The sequence below is a fragment of the Sorghum bicolor genome, chromosome 1 (genome assembly GCF_000003195.3).
Source record: "Sorghum bicolor cultivar BTx623 chromosome 1, Sorghum_bicolor_NCBIv3, whole genome shotgun sequence".
Classification (NCBI taxonomy): domain Eukaryota; kingdom Viridiplantae; phylum Streptophyta; class Magnoliopsida; order Poales; family Poaceae; genus Sorghum; species Sorghum bicolor.
Genome location: NC_012870.2, coordinates 78,316,445 through 78,334,510, shown reverse-complemented (window position 1 = coordinate 78,334,510; position 18,066 = coordinate 78,316,445). Strand labels below are relative to the sequence as shown.

General features: G+C 47.0%; 2 protein-coding genes across 2 annotated transcripts; both read left to right on the top strand.

Annotated features, from left to right (window-relative positions):
* On the top strand, window positions 346-6,113 carry LOC8057422 (4-coumarate--CoA ligase-like 4). Its single transcript, XM_002468526.2, has 5 exons — window positions 346-1,748; window positions 4,588-4,733; window positions 5,275-5,342; window positions 5,428-5,530; window positions 5,688-6,113. Exons 1-5 carry the CDS (start codon window positions 524-526, stop codon window positions 5,805-5,807), a joined length of 1,662 nt encoding a protein of 553 aa, XP_002468571.1. The 5' UTR covers window positions 346-523; the 3' UTR covers window positions 5,808-6,113.
* On the top strand, window positions 14,477-16,718 carry LOC8057421 (expansin-like A1). The gene is made up of 5 exons (XM_002468525.2): window positions 14,477-14,862; window positions 14,953-15,062; window positions 15,235-15,413; window positions 15,677-15,809; window positions 15,914-16,718. The coding sequence occupies exons 1-5, from the start codon at window positions 14,721-14,723 to the stop codon at window positions 16,160-16,162; spliced, it is 813 nt and encodes a 270-aa protein (XP_002468570.1). The 5' UTR covers window positions 14,477-14,720; the 3' UTR covers window positions 16,163-16,718.

The following is an 18,066-nucleotide window of genomic DNA, read 5'->3' as shown; positions in this document are numbered from 1 at the left end:
GCCAACAACTTTTCCGAGCGAAATTTCCCTTTTCCCCACATGCCGCACGCGACCTTTATATTATTTTGATTTGGGTCTTGTTTACTTCTCAAAAAATTTTGCAAAATTTTTTAGATTCCCCGTTACATCGAATCATTAGACACATGCATGAAGTACTAAATATAGATAAAAATAAAAACTAACTGCACAGTTTAGTTGGAATTGACGAGACAAATCTTTTTAGTATATGATTAGACAATATTTGTCAAATACAAACAAAAAAGCTCTATTTTGCAAAATATTTTGGAACTAAACGAGGCCTTGAAATGAAAGCGACCGCTGCCCTGCGGAAGGCTACTTCGACCTGCCACCCGTACACTAGTCAGCCCACTAGTCAGAGCAGGAGAGCACCACCAGCTGACAACCACCGCCGCGTCTCCGCAGCGCGCACGCACACAGGCCGGAGAGGCGGCGCACCCGGCGAGGCAAGCCAAGCGATCCTTCCCACTCTCAGGCTCCGACCCAGGAGATCCCGGCGATCGCGATGGCGGACCGGCCGGAGGTGGCGGTGGACTCGCGCAGCGGCTACTGCGCCGCGACGCGCACCTTCCGCAGCAAGCGCGCGGACGTCCCGCTCCCCGCCGACGCGGACCTGGACGTGGTCCGGTTCCTCGCGTCCCGCCGCCACGCGGGCGTCGTCGCGCTCATCGACGCCGCCACGGGCCGCCGGGTCACGTTCCGGGACCTCTGGCGCGCCGTGGAGGGGGCGGCCACCGCGCTCGCCGCGCCGCCGCTGTCGCTCCGCAAGGGCCAGGTCGCGCTCATCCTCTCCCCGAACTCCATCCACTTCCCCGTCGCCGCGCTCGCCGCCATGTCCCTTGGCGCCGTCCTCACCACCGCCAACCCGCTCAACACGCCCGCCGAGATCGCTAAGCAGGTCGCCGACGCGCGCCCCGTCGTCGCCTTCACCACCCGCGACCTACTCCCCAAGCTCCCTCTCGGCGCCGGCCTCCGCGTCGTGCTCCTCGAGCCCGACCGCCTCGCCTCCGACCCTAGCTCCGTCGTCGCCACTATCGGGGAGATCTCCGCCACGCCGCCCGACCCTGCGCGCCGCGGGGACCGCCGCGTCACGCAGGACGATCCGGCCACGCTGCTCTACTCCTCGGGCACCACGGGCCCCAGCAAGGGCGTCGTCGCCACGCACCGGAGCCTCATCTCCATGGTGCAGATCATCATGACGCGCTTCCGCCTCGAGGGCTCTGACAAGACCGAGACCTTCCTCTGCACGGTGCCCATGTTCCACGTCTACGGCCTTGTCGCCTTCGCCACGGGGCTGCTCGGCTGCGGCGCCACCATCGTCGTGCTCTCCAAGTACGAGCTCCCCGAGATGCTGCGCTCCATCAATGAATACGGGGTCACCTACCTCCCGCTCGTGCCGCCCATCCTCGTCGCCATGCTGGCGCACCCCAAGCCGCTGCCGCTCGGGAACCTGCGCAAGGTGCTCTCCGGCGGAGCGCCGCTGAGCAAGGAGCTCATCGAGGGGTTCAAGGAGAAGTACCCGCAGGTGGAGATCCTGCAGGGGTACGGGCTTACGGAGAGCACGGCTATCGGCGCGTCCACGGACTCTGCCGAGGAGAGCCGTCGGTACGGCACGGCTGGGCTGCTGTCACCCAACACCGAGGCTAAGATCGTCGACCCGGAGACCGGCGAGGCACTGCCGGTGAACCGCACCGGCGAGCTCTGGATCCGGGGGCCATACGTCATGAAAGGTAAGAAAGCTCGGGAATCACGTATGTGCATTATTTAGATTTTATTTCAGATCAGTTGACTAGGCACATGCATTCAGCGACGAATGTCTTTGATCAGGGTGTGGGGTTAAGATAATAAGCGTACTAAACGTGTTCTAAATTGTAAAAAGAAGAGATAACCATGTGCTGATAACACTTGCATAGTACATACTAGCTTGCAATAAAACAAATCAGTGTTACCAAGTAACCAAGATGTATCTTTGTAGATCTCGATGCTGGTGTCCAACTTCATGTATTTAATAACACAAGTACTTCTGTACTTGTACTAACAATCATATGTTCCGACATGCAAGATGTCTATGAGATTAGCCTCTATTTTAAGACACTACAGTTACTGCTACAGTTTGTTTTTATATCAGCAATCTAATTGCAAATTGATGCTCACCAATATGTCAGTAATCTGTGTTGTCTGTGCTCAACTGTGATTGCATATTGGTGTCACCTGCAACTGGAAGCCTTTTAAACAGTGTCAGTTTTTCAAGCCTAGTTCAGGAATTGGCTCCCAACAATTTTCAGTAGAGTACTAGCACACAATATGCTCAGGTCAGAAAGTAATGGAATCGCCTGGCATCAGTATGCTCATTTTGTTCCGGACCGCTAAATATGTACTCAGGTGGTCCCCGTCTCACTAATACAGTCAGTTTATGTAGAATGAATTTCAGAGAATGTACCCATAGCATCTAATGTCACCTCAAGAAAAGAGCGTGCCACATTTTCTATGTTATTGATTATGCTTAACCACAGAATTCAATTTTGCTGTTTGCCCTTCCGAAAGTAGAAGCGTAAGCGTAAGCAGACAGCAAGTGTTGACACTGATTCTTGTTGTTAACAGCAAGCTTAACTAAATGTTTATACATTGTGGATTGACTGATTGACTGCCACCACACTAGTTCTAAGATTTCAAGTGTTGACTTAGGATATAGGGACCTCATGTCAGTAAGATGGATTAGCTGTGCTCAACTGTGATCGAGTAACTCACTTAGAGTAATAGCACACAATATGCTCAGGTCAGAAAGTAATGGAATTGCTGCCATCAGTATGCTCATTTTGTTCTAGACCGCAAAATATGTAGTACTCAGGTGGCCATCTCACAAATACAGTCAATATATGTTAGAATGAGTTTCAGATAATGTACCCATAGCGTCTAATACTCTAATGTCACCTATCATTGCCTAGCAATGCTCAGGCAAAGAGCATGCCTCATTTTTATGCTATTGATTATGCTTAATTACAGACTTCAGTTTTTCTGGTTAACTACCTTGATCTAGAATGACTACTCATCAGGATTTGCCCTCCGGAAAACGTAGAAGTATAAGAATAGGCAGACAACAAGTTAAACTGAAATGTTTATACTGTGCATTGACTGTCACCCACACTACTTGTAAGATTTTAAGTGTTGACTGTGTTCTGTCCTGAACATGCATTAGATTGAGCATGTATGAGATTTGCTTCTACTTCCACCTCATTTGTTTCATGTCAGCAATCTGATGCAGTTTGATGTTCTCCATTATGTCAGTAGCTGGATTATCTGTGCTCAACTGTGATCGCAACTCACAATTTGTGCCCCCTGGAAGCTTTTTGCACAGTCCCACCCTTTAAGCATAGTTCAGGAATGGATTCCAACCATTTCATAGAGCCTCCGTCCCAAAATGAGAGTCGTTCTAGCAGCTGGAGCGATTACCAAGGAACGAACAAATGACCATGGATACCCCTATACTGCAATCAAGTACGTGACCAAAAGCTGCTGCCGATTGGACCTGAGTGGTGGGTACCGAGCGGATGTGTATGAGTAGAGGGCAAAAGCTGCTACCCCTGCATTGGCTAGTTGCTGCCCCGGCACTAGCTAGGCTGCTGCGACTGCAACGAAGCTAAAACGTCAAGCTTTTTGGTACATCTTTTGAATGCTAAAACGTCTTTAATTTTGGGACAGAGGGAGTAGGACACAACATGCACAACTCAGAAAGTAGCAGAATTGCTGCCTTCAGTGTTTAGACAACACAGTTCCAATGTATTTTGCATGAATATCATGGTATGCTCATTTTGTTCCGGATCGCAAATATTTACTGTACTCAGGTGAACACATCTCACAAAATAGAGTAATAGACAATCAGTTTATAAACACTGATTAATGAATATCAGAAGGCTTGATCTGAGTTGATCACCTGTTTTTCAGCCTTAGTTGGTTTCTGTTGCTTGGTGGTTCAACTGTTCTGTTCTTCTTTAGCTTTTTCTCCTCCTTGTAAGCTGGTAACTCCAGCAGGTGTGGTGTGTGGCTCTAAAGCTGTTCTTACCTTTGCTGTTTTCTATAAAAGTAGGGTATCACCTCGAAAAAAAAATAGACAATGAGTTTATACTGTTAGACTAATTAATATATTTTGATATTGAACAAGCGCTCAGGGTTTGGCTTTCTGAAAAAGCAGCATAAGTGGGGGCAAAAAGGCACGTACAAAACAGCTGTATTAACTGAAATGTTCATATGCTCTGGATTGACTGTCACCCTACACTGGGTTGCAGAGGAAGCAGTGTTGACTCTGTTCTGTCCCGAACATGTATTAGAATGTTCAGAAAGTTGGGTCATCAACACTTAATGTTACTTTCTGTTGATTCAGTAGCCAAAATATAGTTTCATTTTCATTTTTGAACCTCAACGGGAAGTGTGGCCTGGGTATCACAAACAGTTACAGATAAGTAGTGGCCTCTGGAAACATGAATTCTGTAGTACAAGTTGGTAGATTTCATGTTACTACATTTAGAACAGGTTGGTCAGTACCTTATGAACATGCAACTTTGAACTTCCCAGGGTATTTCAAGAACACGGAGGCAACACAGTCAACATTGACACCTGATGGATGGCTCAAGACTGGGGATCTCTGCTACATAGACGAAGATGGGTATCTCTTTGTGGTGGATCGTCTGAAGGAGTTGATCAAATACAAAGGGTATCAGGTAAACATTCTGATATCTTGCCTTGAAATGCGTTCTAATAGTTGTCGCCTTGTTGGGCAAGGCCTGGCTGAACCTCTGCTGTAAACACTAAAACTCTGAACACTTGGTCCTGCTGCAATCCCATAGCAACTGCAGTCTGCAGTTCCGTCCCTAGAATTCGATGAAAAAAAGATAAAAAATGCTTCTTCTGTAGTCTGAACCATTATTTTTTGGAGAATAGTAGCCTGAACTGAACATTAAGGCCTCGTTCGGTTGGGGTTGGGAACGATTCCCAGCCGAGTTTCCTTCAAGGCTCGTTCGTTTTGTTCGGAACGGGCCGTTCCGGGGCGTTGTTCCGGGTGGAATGAAGACACCGGTATTCAAAACTGGAGTACCGTGGCCAGGAACCAAACCTGGTGCAGCCGGTGCCGAACGAGCCCTCAATAATTTACATAGTGTCGGATCGGTTCCCGCCAGGAGCGGCCAGGAACGGAGACAACCGAACAGGGCCAAAGTGTTCCTTGCATCCTTGGTGTCCGAAATATAACTTGTATATGGACAGGTGCCTCCGGCAGAGTTGGAAGCTCTTTTGCTAACACACTCAGAAATCCAAGATGTCGCCGTTATACCGTGAGTGTCAGTAAACTTCTTATGGCATCTTAACTGTACCAGTTCTGTTTTAATAAATGAGTAAATGTGCTGGTTCTTTCGGCAGGTTTCCTGATCGGGAGGTCGGCCAGTTCCCAATGGCCTACGTAGTGAGGAAGAAGGGGAGCAATTTGTCAGAGCGCGAGGTGATGGAGTTTGTGGCCAAACAGGTATACGTGTTCTCATGACTGAATGATCAGATGATCCACGGAAAAACAAAAAGAACCGAAACATCACGTTCACTGTATATACATACACATGCATGCATTCATCCGACTGAATTTCTGCATTTTCTCTGACCTGCTGTGGTGCATGTAACGTTGACAGGTAGCGCCTTATAAGAAGGTTAGAAAGGTGGCGTTTGTGACAGAAATTCCCAAGAACGCGTCCGGCAAGATACTGAGGAAGGATCTCATCAAGCTCGCCACATCCAAATCCAAACTATGAAAATGTCCGAGTTTACTGTTGTCATCCACGAGCAGGGAGCCATTCTCTACGCTGCCCCAATATTGTAGAATGCTCGTAATTTGAGGATCCTATCGGCTGTGTGGACCTGTATAGACTGTTCTCATACGAGATTTGGAAGGAATAATAGTGCGTCTGTACCTTCTTTTTAAGAGAAAGGAGTTTCCTCTGCTTTTAAGAAAGCTGTAAAGTTTACTAGTGCATCTGTACTAGGCTTGAATAATTAGCATAGGAAATAATTTTTTTCCGATAATTTTCAGTGTTATATCACAAGAATTTTTATTTTCATGCACGGATCATCACAGGTCATTGCCCTAGCTCCTGCTCTGATCCTTTTACCTCACCCAGACACCCTGCCCTTGTGCGTTCAGTCAGTGTTGAGCTTTTTCTTCTTTTTTTCTTTTTTTTTTTTGAGGGGAGAGCATCTTTTTGCTTGATGGAGTCTGAGTCTGCCATCTAGTGGGCCGCGGCCCACAACGTGTGACATGTAGAAGTAGAATCCGCAGCAGCTTTTCAGTGGATGAAGAAAAATGAACATAATGGCCTTGTTTAGTTCCGAAAAAATTTCGGATTTCGGTACTGTAGCACTTTCGTTTGTTTGTGACAAATATTATCCAATTATAGACTAAATAGGGTCAAAATATTCGTCTCGTGATTTTCAGCTAAACTGTGTAATTAGTTTTTGCTTTCATCTATATTTAATGTTTCATACATGTGCCGCAAGATTCGATGTGACGGGGAATCTTGAAAACTTTTTATTTTTTGGGGTGAACTAAACAAGGCCTAAGAATCCAACGAGCAGCATCTCTGTCACTGTCAGCACGGTGATGCTTGCTAAGGGTACTACGTGCGATCTGTCTATGCGATGACCCTGCCGTGACACGAACAGCCTCAACTGTATCATCAGGTTCAGTGGCGGCAGCCCGTTCGGTCAGTCCGCCAGTGACATCCGCCCGTGGAAAAGCATGCGAGGTTCGGGTGATCATGGCCTCGTGGCAGGCAGGTGCGTGCGTCTGATTCGGCATCCACGAATCAAGTGACAAGTCTCGCACCGTGACCTAAGCATGGCCGCGCGCCCGCTCCTAGCCGCCTGCCGGCACTCGCGCGCGGTTCCCGATTCTTTGCTGCATCGACGCAATCACGCAAGTAGCACGGCACGGCACGGGCCAAGTACCCTGGACGCCGCCCTCCGCCGAGACGATCTCGCGCTCGGCGATGGCACGCACGCCTGGGCCTGGCCGGTGGCTGCCTGCGGCTTTTGGAGCTTTTTTTTTTTCTCCGATCCGATCTCCGACAGAATAAAGGAGAAACGGACCGACGGAAGGCATCACGACGTCGACGACCGCGAATGAATGTGGACTCGCGTAAAAGCAGAGGTACGAACAGTACGCCTACGTGGCGGAAACTGAGAAGGCTCAAGAAGGATCCGCGTGCTGCAGCGGCGCGGGCACGCAGACGACGCGCAACAAGGCGACGGGCCGTTTCTCGGCCGGCCGGCCGGCGACCCCAGACGTCGAAATCAGGGCGTGGTCGCGCGAGTCAATGCAGTACTGCGCGATCCGTCGTCGTCCGGGATCGGCTGATGCCGCCAGGACGACGCGGCGCGGCGTGAACAGAACGGGACAACGCGAGAGCACCGGTCCGTGCAGGCCGCGTTTGCACTTCGCACTTGGCAGGATGGGGTGTGGGGCAGAAAAAAGACTCATACGGCGCTTGAGCCTTGAGGTGAGTCGAGTAGAGCCGGCCGCCTTCAAGAGTTTGTTTGTCCCGTAGCGTCACGGGCAGGAGTCGGGAGACCAGCGCGTGCTGTCACGAATTGACAGCCTAGCCGCTCGCTCCGTCGAATGGACCCGGCGGCGGCCGCCCCGCACGCACGGAGCCTGCCCAGCGCTGCGCGTCCCGCGTCCGTGCGCGCGCGCGCGCTACCTGTATGTACAGAAAAGGGTGCAAGTGGAGCAGTTCGCTGGCCATGTCGTGACGAATTCACGATTCTCAGAATAAGGAGTATCGGATCGGTGGTGCGAATCGTCGCCTCTAGCGACCTGTACCGACGCCACTATTTCACGAACATTCAGCGGAAACGAAACCAGCGGTCAATTTCCGACAACTATTTTCTTTCCTTTTTAAAAAAGTGTATATATAACTTTTTATTTTTGGATAAAACAGGAATCGTTTCTCTTTCTCTTTTAAGGCATCCGATTCTCTTTTTTACTTTCTTTTGCTAGATCATCTGTCCTTTAATATTTTTTTATTTTTTTTAAAGAAGCATATGCTCATAACTTATAAAACGGAATTAAAAAGCATAACTTTCACGATAAACTTAACAATACTAACTTAGCAGTGCTTCTAGACAACATAAGTTCGAGGAATAACTCAACATTGCTAACTTAGTCGTTATCAAAATCCCACTATTTCAAATTATAAGGCATATTGACTTTTCTAAATTAAATTACTATGTATCTAGACACAACTATATATGTATACACATAACAAAATCAATATATGTAGAAATATCAAAACATTTTATAATTTGGAATAGATAGAGACATAATTTACACAATACAACTTATGTACATAAGTTACACAACTAATACGCTAGTGTATATAGAAAGTTACGCAATTATTATACACAAACAGAAGTTATACAATACAACTTAGCAGAATAGGTTAGCGGCATAACTTAGCAGAATAAGTTAGCAATATAACTTATATGTTATAAGTTAATATACATAAATTGCTACTAGAAAAATAAAAATCTTCGAAACATACAGAAGTGGGGTCTAGTTTTGTTCGCCTCGCCACGCTGAACACACCGGTGTAGACGGAATTAAAAATAGATACATCATTTAAAAGTTATAGTAATTTGAAATAAATGTTTTGCTTTTTATGATGATGTCAAAAGTAGAGGAAAAGGGAAGTGGGAGGAGAGGGAAGGAGGGTGGGCAACCGACATGTATTAGCTGTCGGATCGTTCACTGGATATCGTTCGTTGGATTGAAAACGGTTGAAAACTGCTGAACGACCGTGAGGATGGAATTGTGGTCCCGTACTGTCGTATGCAATGCTTGCATTGCATGCATGCTCGCAATAGAGTTTGCTTGGCTGAGCACTTGAGCTGCTAGCGGTGGTGTTTGTACCGTTCCGGCGGTATGGTTAGTTATTAGTATTATACCATGCGTGTTGTACGTCACAGTGGAATTGAATAGTGCGTGTAAAGACAGACGTGCACGATGCTCTCTCTGCTCAAGACACTGCGTCCGACATCCGGGTATATGAAGAAACGGAGGGCACCCGTCGGCAGGCATCGATACCGGCATACCGCAAAGAAAAAAAAAATCAATTAGGGCGGGCACGGTCACATATCTACTCATGCGCTCAATGAAAAATATTTCGCCACAAAATAGCCTACAGGGCTACAGCAATCTAAACCTTTGCTCTATCTACAAAGCCGTGCGGAGACTCTCATGAGACTATAAGAGAGTACTTTCTCTTTCTTTTATTATTATTACTCTCTCTAAATATACGATTCGCGAATCAATGCACCCGTGATGTGATCCTGGCATATTGTGGTACATCATACATGCATTAGAATACAAGGGCCATCTGTGTATTCAAGGATAAATAATCTTTGTTATTTTATTTATTTATTAATTTAATAAATGAATCTTGATGATAATAATAATAAATAAATAAATAAATAAAACAAACTAAAGCACATAACGGACGCAACACGCTCATTATTGAAGGGTCAAGGGAGTGGTTAGGCTCTTGTCAACCGCAACTGAAATGCATGCTACCCCGGCCGTTTATTTCAGTATCATTCCACCATGGTTCATGGTCACGCCTCACAGTATACTAGAAACCCATAAGAGATAAGAGATCCCTATAGCTAGCATTGCACCCAAACAAAGACTGGAGAATTCCTCTATAGGCTTGGCAAAAACTTTCAAAAGAGTTTCAGAAATTCCACACTTGCATCCTGATCCATATGTGCACCTCTTCTAGGTCTCTGCCAATCTGCTAGAACGGAGACTGACTGATGCTACTGCATCTATAAAGAAACACAATGCTAAGAAAGAAGATATATAAACCAGCAGGCAGCAGCCCCCCAAACAACAGATTCAAATGATTAGTACGTGATGCTGATGCATCGCTAAACAAATGCTGGATCCTTTTTCTCCGCTCTTTCGGTTGTGTGGCCTACTACTACTACTACCATGCATGTCATGACATTATCCTCTTTTATATCAGTATACAATTTTTTCCCCCGGAAAGGACGTTATCCAAAATTAATGTCCCCTTATTGGAGGGACACAATAATAGTGCAATGTGCATACATGCACCCATATTAGATGAACATTCACGAATTTTCTTTTTATTTTTTCTGTCTGTGTGGCCGTGTGGCGTGCCAGCACAAGCCACAGAGGGTCCAGGTCCCATGCGTGTGAGAAGCATGCCGTACATGAGAGGCCGGCCTGATCATATCCTCTCCGGGATGAGGGCTGCCGTTGCTTTCTCTCCACATCATGCAAAGGCGACCACTTCCGTTTTCCTCCGCCTCCATTTGCAGTCTTATCCCCACACCCCCACTCAGCTTCAGTGTACCTGCAGACGACCCATCCACCATCCGCCGTTCCATTCAACTCTCTGCTCCCTTTCTCTACACGCCCCATTTCATAGTGCTTGCTACTTTTCCTCTAGATTATGAATACTAGCAAAGAGCCAAAGACTGCAAGAGCATATGTATGTGTATGCATGACCACAACTTTAGTGGCATATATACCAATCATACTGAAAGGGCACCAATACGGTATGGATACAAAATTGGCACTAGGTTAGGCATGCTTCCTTGGTGTGTGCATGCGCGTATCTGAAGTTATATATACACTGAAATATGATTCTTTTTGTTAAAAAAAAAGAAAGAAACTATACTGCAATTGTACTGTGATGGTTGTTGGTACATTCATGTGCGCAAACGTGCATGTGACTCAACTGATGATGTGCTGCATATCGATATGGCATGTCATAGAAGCAAGCCGGCCAGGCGGCTAGCCACTTTGAATTCTCATGCTTGGTTTGAACTCTGAACATGTTTGGGCCTTGTTTAGAGCATCCCAACCGTTTTGCAAATAAGTTTTGCATTCATGTATTTGCAAAAAAGTCTTAAAAACACTTATCCAACGGTTTGGCATTTAGACTTTGCAATTTTGTTAACTTGGCAAAAAGAGAGGAAAGATTGGCATATATGCCAAACCTGTTCACACTTGGCATTGAGAAATTGGCGCGAAGTGATTAATACCAAACCATTGGAGATTGCCTCTTTTCACCTTTGCCATATTTTTTTGAGACTTGTCAAACTCCCTCATTTGCCAAACCAATTATGCAAAACGGTTGGGGATGCTCTTAGTTCCCAAAAATTTTGCAAAATTTTTCAGATTCCCCGTCACATCGAATCTTTAGACGTATGTATAGAGTGTTAAATATAGATAAAAATAAAAACTAATTGCACAGTTTGGTCAGAATTGATGAGACGAATCTTTTGAGCCTAGTTAGTCTATAATTGGATAATATTTGTCAAATACAAACGAAAGTGCTACTATTTCTATTTTGTAAATTTTTTTGGAAGTAAACAAGGCCTTGTTGTTGCTAGTCCAAGAACATTGCGCAAAAAGATTCTCATGCATGCGGTTTAATTAAGGCCTTGTTTAGTTCCTTTTCGAAATTTTTTCGCGACACTGTAGCACTTTTGTTTGTTTATGGTAATTATTGTCCAATCATAGACTAACTAGGCTCAAAAGATTCGTCTCGTAAATTTTGATCAAACTGTGTAATTAGTTTTTATTTTCATTTATATTTAATACTCTATGCATGCGTCTAAAGATTCGATGTGATGGGAAATTTTAAAAAGTTTTTGGATTTTGGGTGAAAGTAAACAAGGCCTAAGCGAAGGCTCCGGCAGTAATCCGTCGTCGGTAAACCGTCACTGCCCATGTGAACGTCCAGTCGGCCCGTCGTCAGATGCACCGAAACCTGTCAAATCTGCGTCAAAACTCCAACTGATGATGCACGATGATCGCTACCCGGGTAAAAACCTTGTGCCTCAAGCGTCTCCGGTGTTTCCGACGTCGTGCGGCACCCCGAGTGTGAAGTCGCCGGCCGGAGCTTGGATGCGTGCGTCATGGCTAGTCCACTGGTCGGAGTTGGGTACGTACTTGGGTTGGGGAAAAGGAAGGCGGCGGCGGCGGCTCCGACGAGCACTGGCCACCGGGGCATGAAAATGGTTTCTCTTCGACAAAGTTAACCGAGCGATGGAGACCGTCCGATCCGGCTTCACCAACCCCCAATACCACCGGTTTCTTTTTTTTTATTTTCAATTAAAAAAATGCGGCGATTGTGCATGAACGCCAACACCATACGGCACTGATGCCTCCTCATCTTTGATAATCCTGTTCTTTTTTTTTTTTGCGAAGCTGGTTCTTGATTACTCCTATTTATCAGTGGTTGTTTAACTAATGATGAAAGGGACAAATGATGTAGAATAATGGAGTGGACAATGGGTGGACCAGAAGTGGAATGAATCCAACGCTCAGCAACAAGGGGAAGCTCACCAGCCAGCACAACCTTGGCGACCCACCTGCTGATGATCATTGCTCACTGATAATCAATTTGTATTGCATGCCATCATTTTTTTGTTATCAAATACTGCATTTTTTTTCTGGATTATTACGACGTATATCTGTACGATTTAAATATTCAGGGTTCGATATTATTCCGATACACGGGTACTACTATTTTAGATTAGAAACGCCATCATTGGTTTCTTTCTCATATTATTTTAAGATTCGCCTACGAACAAATCCTGTTACTCCAATGTCTTAGCGTATTCTTTCAGAGTAATTGACAGTTTTCACTTGTACAATCCGATATTTGACTAACAACATTTGTTTAACACATCCAACCTTTATCAAAAAATAAAAAGAAAATCAAGAAAAGAATACTAAATTCTCATGAAAACACTTAGTGCACATACATTATTATCTTATTATTACTAATTAGAGGTCCTAAAAAAGTTTTCACATTAATTATGGTAAAAACTAATAAAGTGAGAAATACATAAATTAATATAAAGAAGGTATTCCATAATTTAGTGTCGTTGGGAAGAATCAAAATCTACTTAATGAATTATGCTATTGGGTTTGGAATTTGACATTCCATGACTTAAGTTCAATTGTTTTTCCGTACGAGGTGAGCCTCATTCCGTTTCAGAGAAAAACGGAAATGTATGAGTTTGGAAGTTTTCTAAGTTCATATATATTCATAGGGTATGAGAAAAAAATTGATTCTATAAATGACCATGTTATGTTTCTACTCTCCAACTTATAACTCGTTTTTCAACTAACTTTTCTAAGTATCTCTCTTCTATGACTAATAATAATATACAAATATAATTCATATACAACCATATTAGTTTAATTAATCTTTTTCTAAATTATAATTATTTAGATCCAAACGGGTCAAAGTAGTTTTTTTATTTCTCATAGTTGTTATTAAATAGTATGCTTATATTTTTCTCATATACGTAATAGGCCTTGTTTAGTTCCCAAAATAATTTATAAATTTTTTCACATTCCCCATCACATCGAATCTTATAGCACATGTATGAAGTACTAAATATAGATAAAAGAAATAACTAATTACACAGTTTATTTATAATTTATGAGCCGAATCTTTTGAGTCATGATTGAATAACAAATGAAAGTGCTATTATTTATATTTTGCAATTTTTTTGAAAGTAAACAAGGCCATATTCTAGCCGTGTGGGAGCATGACTGATGGAGAGTAGTCATCTGTAAACTCGTAGAGGAGTTGTAGACTAGTCATACTCGTACTGATCAGTGCCATCAAACGGTGTACGAGTAGATGTACAGAACGAGGACACGTCCTGAAAATCACCATCACCATCGAATAAAGCGGCAGAAAAACGCAACCATTTTGCAAAACCACTTTGCAAAACCCGTGCTGCCGTGACCACGCACAATGGCCCCATTTGCCCCTGCCGTGCGCCGTCCCACGGCGAAAAGAGCAAGAGGGAGAGCGTGCCAGAACACGCTGGCTGGACTGGAGTAGCAAACAAGTGCCGCGCAGCGCAGCGCAGCGCAGCATCTCTCTCCAAAATCTTGGTCCTAAACGGAAGTCTCTTCTCAGGATCTGCAAAAGAAAGTTGTGGCCATTATCTCTCACAGTAGTGTCTGTAGTTGCCACCGGAGAGGGGAAAAGAAGGCACCCACGTTTGAGTTTGATGCCCCAGCGTGCAAGCGGCCAAAGGGGCCCGTTCCCGTCCGGCGCTCCGCTGACGGCTGACGCCCCCGCCTTGCCTTTCTTTACACCGCCCGTGCCGCGCTGTTGCACGGCCGGCCTGGCCGTGGAGTCGGTGGCCCTTCCATTTTGTCTCGGCTCCGAGCAGAGTATACATGGAGCCAGCCGAGCAGAGTCGGCGAGCCCCCGTGTCCGGGGCCTTGTTCGCACGCGAATGGCATGATGTACACCTCGCTCCTACTCGCGCCCGTCGACGTCACGTAGTATCCCGTCCCTGTCGCTCTCATCTACTAGTGTGGCGGCAAAACGCTAGTCACTTATACGGCCTGTTCATTCCGTCCGTTCGGGTACACCACACCACACCGGCTAGTTACGGTTACGGCGGCGAGGAGCGTGGGTAGCTGGAGCTGCGGCGAGCAAAGTGGAGCGTGCTGTTCTAGTGACCGTGGCCGAACTATAGCTAATGTGAGGTTTGGTGTATAAAAGCAGTCGTGAAACACAAGCTGCCCCGAGTCCCTCACTCGAGCCAAGAAGAAGGCCAAAGCAAACCAACCATCAAGTCATCCATCGGCCAAGACGATGGCCGTCCTCACCGCCGCCTCCACCACGCTCCCGCTGCTGCTCCTCGTCTGGCTATGGCTCCCGCTCCTCGCGTCCGCCTGCGACCGCTGCGTGCGCCACTCCAAGGCCGCCTACTACACCTCCTCGCTCACCCTCGCCGGTACGTACACGACGGCTCCATCGCGTCCTCCTCCTTCTCTAGCAACTCACCCGCCGTGGATTCGGATTGCTGCGGCATGGCACGATGCAGGTGGCTCCTGCGGGTACGGCACCGAGGCCGCCTCCTTCAGCGCCGGCTTCCTCGCCGCCGCCAGCCCCGCGCTGTACCGCGCCGGCGTCGGCTGCGGCGCCTGCTTCCAGGTACGGTACCTGCTACTGCTGCTGCTACTGCTACCTTCACCAATCAAATCACCAGCCAGGCCGGCGCCGATCGCGCTCTCGATTCCCAATCAGTCGCCCCTGTGCTGTGCTGTGCTGTGCTGTGCGTGTCCCCCTGATTCGTCTCGCCTCGGCGTGCCCCCACTGCGCGCAGGTGCGGTGCAAGGACAAGAAGCTCTGCGCCGCGGCGGGCGCCAGGGTGGTGGTCACGGACCGCGCCAGGACCAACCGCACCGACCTCGTGCTCAGCAGCACCGCGTTCGCGGCCATGGCGCGCCCCGGCGTGGCCAAACGTCTCGCCGCCCTCCGCACCGTCGACGTCGAGTACAAAAGGTAAAGAAAAACAACAACACCTGTGTTTTTTCACCAACCGTGTCATGCTGCCTTTCATTCATATTCATCCTATACGGGGTACTAGTAGGAGTAGCTAGCATAGAATAGGACAGGACAGGAGGAAGAACAGTTGGGCGGTTGGTTGCCGCCATAAACTCTAGCTTGAATGAATGAATTGCATGCGAATGGAAACACATCGAACACCCAACCGAGACCAGACAGGACGATGATGGCTGAGTTTTGTCATCGCCACGCATGTGCAGGGTGCCGTGCGAGTACAAGCACAGGAACCTGTCGGTGAGGGTGGAGGACAAGAGCCGCGCTCCGGGCGACCTCGCCATCAGGTTCCTCTACCAGGGCGGCCAGACCGACATCGTCGCCGTCGACGTCGCGCAGGTACGGCCGTCGACGTCGTGCTTGCAGACGAAATTCCGGATTTGGATTGGATTGGATTGGATTGGATTGAAATAAAGGGAGTTTTACTCTTGGACTGCATGCAGGTGGGTTCGTCCAACTGGAAGTTCATGACGCGCGACAACGGGCCGGCGTGGAGCACGAGCCAGGCGCCGCCGGGGCCGCTCCAGCTCAGGGTGGTGGTGACGGGCGGCTACGACGGCAAGTGGGTGTGGGCCGACCGCGAGGTGCTGCCGCGGCGGTGGCGCGCCGGCGAGGTCTACGACACGGGCGTCCAGATCACTGACATCGCCCAGGAGGGCTGCTTCCCCTGCGACACGCACGAGTGGGAGTGAACGGCACAAGCCAGAAGCAGAAGCTGGAACGGGAATTGGCCCGAGGTGGCCCTGAATTCCACTGTAGAATTGCTCTAGCTCCTCTGTGTCGCTGCCTTTTTGGCTGGGCCTTGGTCACCGGAGGACTTGAGAGAGAGACGACTAACAGATGCTGACAGAGTGGCACACGAGAGGAGGAATCCCCTCTCTCTCCCCTGTACAGTAGTAGCAGTAGTAGGGTCCCGGCGGACGCCAGAAAAAATAATGAAACGAAAGAACGGCCGCCTTGAGCGAGCGTGAAGCAACGAGCAACTTCGCCGCCGGCCATGGCCGATTTTCAACCGGATCACATGGCTCGTCTCGTCGTCGTTGCTTCTGCCAACGTACTTCTCGCATGTCTGCCTTTCTGTTCCCTGCCTCGTTTGAGCTGTCTGTAATGTACAGAACAGAACGCTGACGTTGGTGGATAAGCTCTGTTAGGCTTGCTGATTTTTGGCATAATTTGTTACGAGCTCGACTGTAGTAATAATTGATATCATAATACAGTTGGGAGGGACACACCGGTTGTTTGCAGTTAGCTTTGTCTACGGTGCTTACATTGCTTGGCTAGCTTAAGGCCCTGTTTAGATTGAAGATGAAAATTTTTTGGCTGTCATATCGGGTGTGTTGGAAGGATGTCGGGAGGAGTTTTTAGAAACTAATGAAAAAATAAATTACATAGCTCGTCAGGAAACTGCAAGACAAATCTATTAAGCATAATTAATCTGTCATTAGCACATATGAGTTACTGTAGCACTTAAGGCTAATCATGGAGTAACTAGGTTTAAAAGATTCGTCTCGCGATTTTCAACCAAACTGTGTAATTAGTTTATTTTTTAATGTACATTTAATGTTCTGTGTATGTGTTCAAAGATTCAATGGGATGGATGAAAAAATTTTAGGTGCGATACTAAACAGGGCCTAAATAGGTTGGTGCCTCGGTGGCCAGTCAGAATTGGTGGACCGCGGACAGTGGCAGTCGTCCATCGTCCTCGACAACACCACATGCATGTTGCAATGTTCATTTGAGCTTATCAACTAAATTTGTCAATCATTTTAACAATATTTTTCTCTCACAGTAAATCACTCAACGGTATTTTTTATCATGACTTAGCAGCCAAACGAATAAGGCTGCACGTCTGGACACAATTACTACATCTATTTAGGTGCGAAACTAGACAGGGCCTAAATAGGTTGGTGCCTCGGTGGTTAGTCAGAATTGGTGGACCGCGGACAGTGGCAGTCGTCAATCGTCCTCGACAACACCACATGCATGTTGCAATGTTCATTTGAGCTTATCAGCTAAATTTGTCAATTATTTTAACAATATTTTTCTCTCATAGTAAATCAGCCAACGGTACTTTTTATCATGACTTATCAGCCAAACGAACAAGGCTGCAGGGCCGGACACAGGTACTACATCTAACACAATTCGATCAGATCCAAATACAAGTACTCGTATACTCAATCTATTTTAAATTATAAGTCACTTTTGACTGATGCTATGCATTCCTTTTTGTGAGGGAGGAAATACATTTCAGGCAGAGTCGATGTGTTAGCGTTTTTTGCTGAGTTAGTTATTTGTCGTGATATTGTATGGCAATCGAGCTCGTGCGTGTCCTATAATGTTGCCTGGTTATAGGCAACATTCTGCGAGACACATGATAGTAGTATAAGCGTACTGCCGCAACGGTACAAACACCACGAGCTCAGCTCAGCCAAGCAATCTCTATTGCGACTTTGCGTGCATACATACACACGACGCAGGACGGGCGCTAGAGGCGACGATTGACGCCACCGATCTGAACCGTGGCGGCATGGGCAGCGAACTGCTCCACTTGCACGGTGTTCCTCCCCTCTCTGTGCAGGTAGCAGCGCAGGCAGGC

What these genes read in the sequence shown, in the direction of transcription:
- LOC8057422 (XM_002468526.2), top strand. Translation starts at nt 524, where the DNA reads ATGGCGGACCGGCCGGAGGTGGCGGTGGACTCGCGCAGCGGCTACTGC. An exon ending in GGGGCCATACGTCATGAAAG is followed by an intron (nt 1,749 to 4,587) that starts GTAAGAAAGCTC and finishes TGAACTTCCCAG; the next exon opens with GGTATTTCAAGAACACGGAG. An exon ending in TGGAGTTTGTGGCCAAACAG is followed by an intron (nt 5,531 to 5,687) that starts GTATACGTGTTC and finishes TAACGTTGACAG; the next exon opens with GTAGCGCCTTATAAGAAGGT.
- LOC8057421 (XM_002468525.2), top strand. Translation starts at nt 14,721, where the DNA reads ATGGCCGTCCTCACCGCCGCCTCCACCACGCTCCCGCTGCTGCTCCTC. An exon ending in GTCGACGTCGAGTACAAAAG is followed by an intron (nt 15,414 to 15,676) that starts GTAAAGAAAAAC and finishes ACGCATGTGCAG; the next exon opens with GGTGCCGTGCGAGTACAAGC. An exon ending in TCGCCGTCGACGTCGCGCAG is followed by an intron (nt 15,810 to 15,913) that starts GTACGGCCGTCG and finishes GACTGCATGCAG; the next exon opens with GTGGGTTCGTCCAACTGGAA.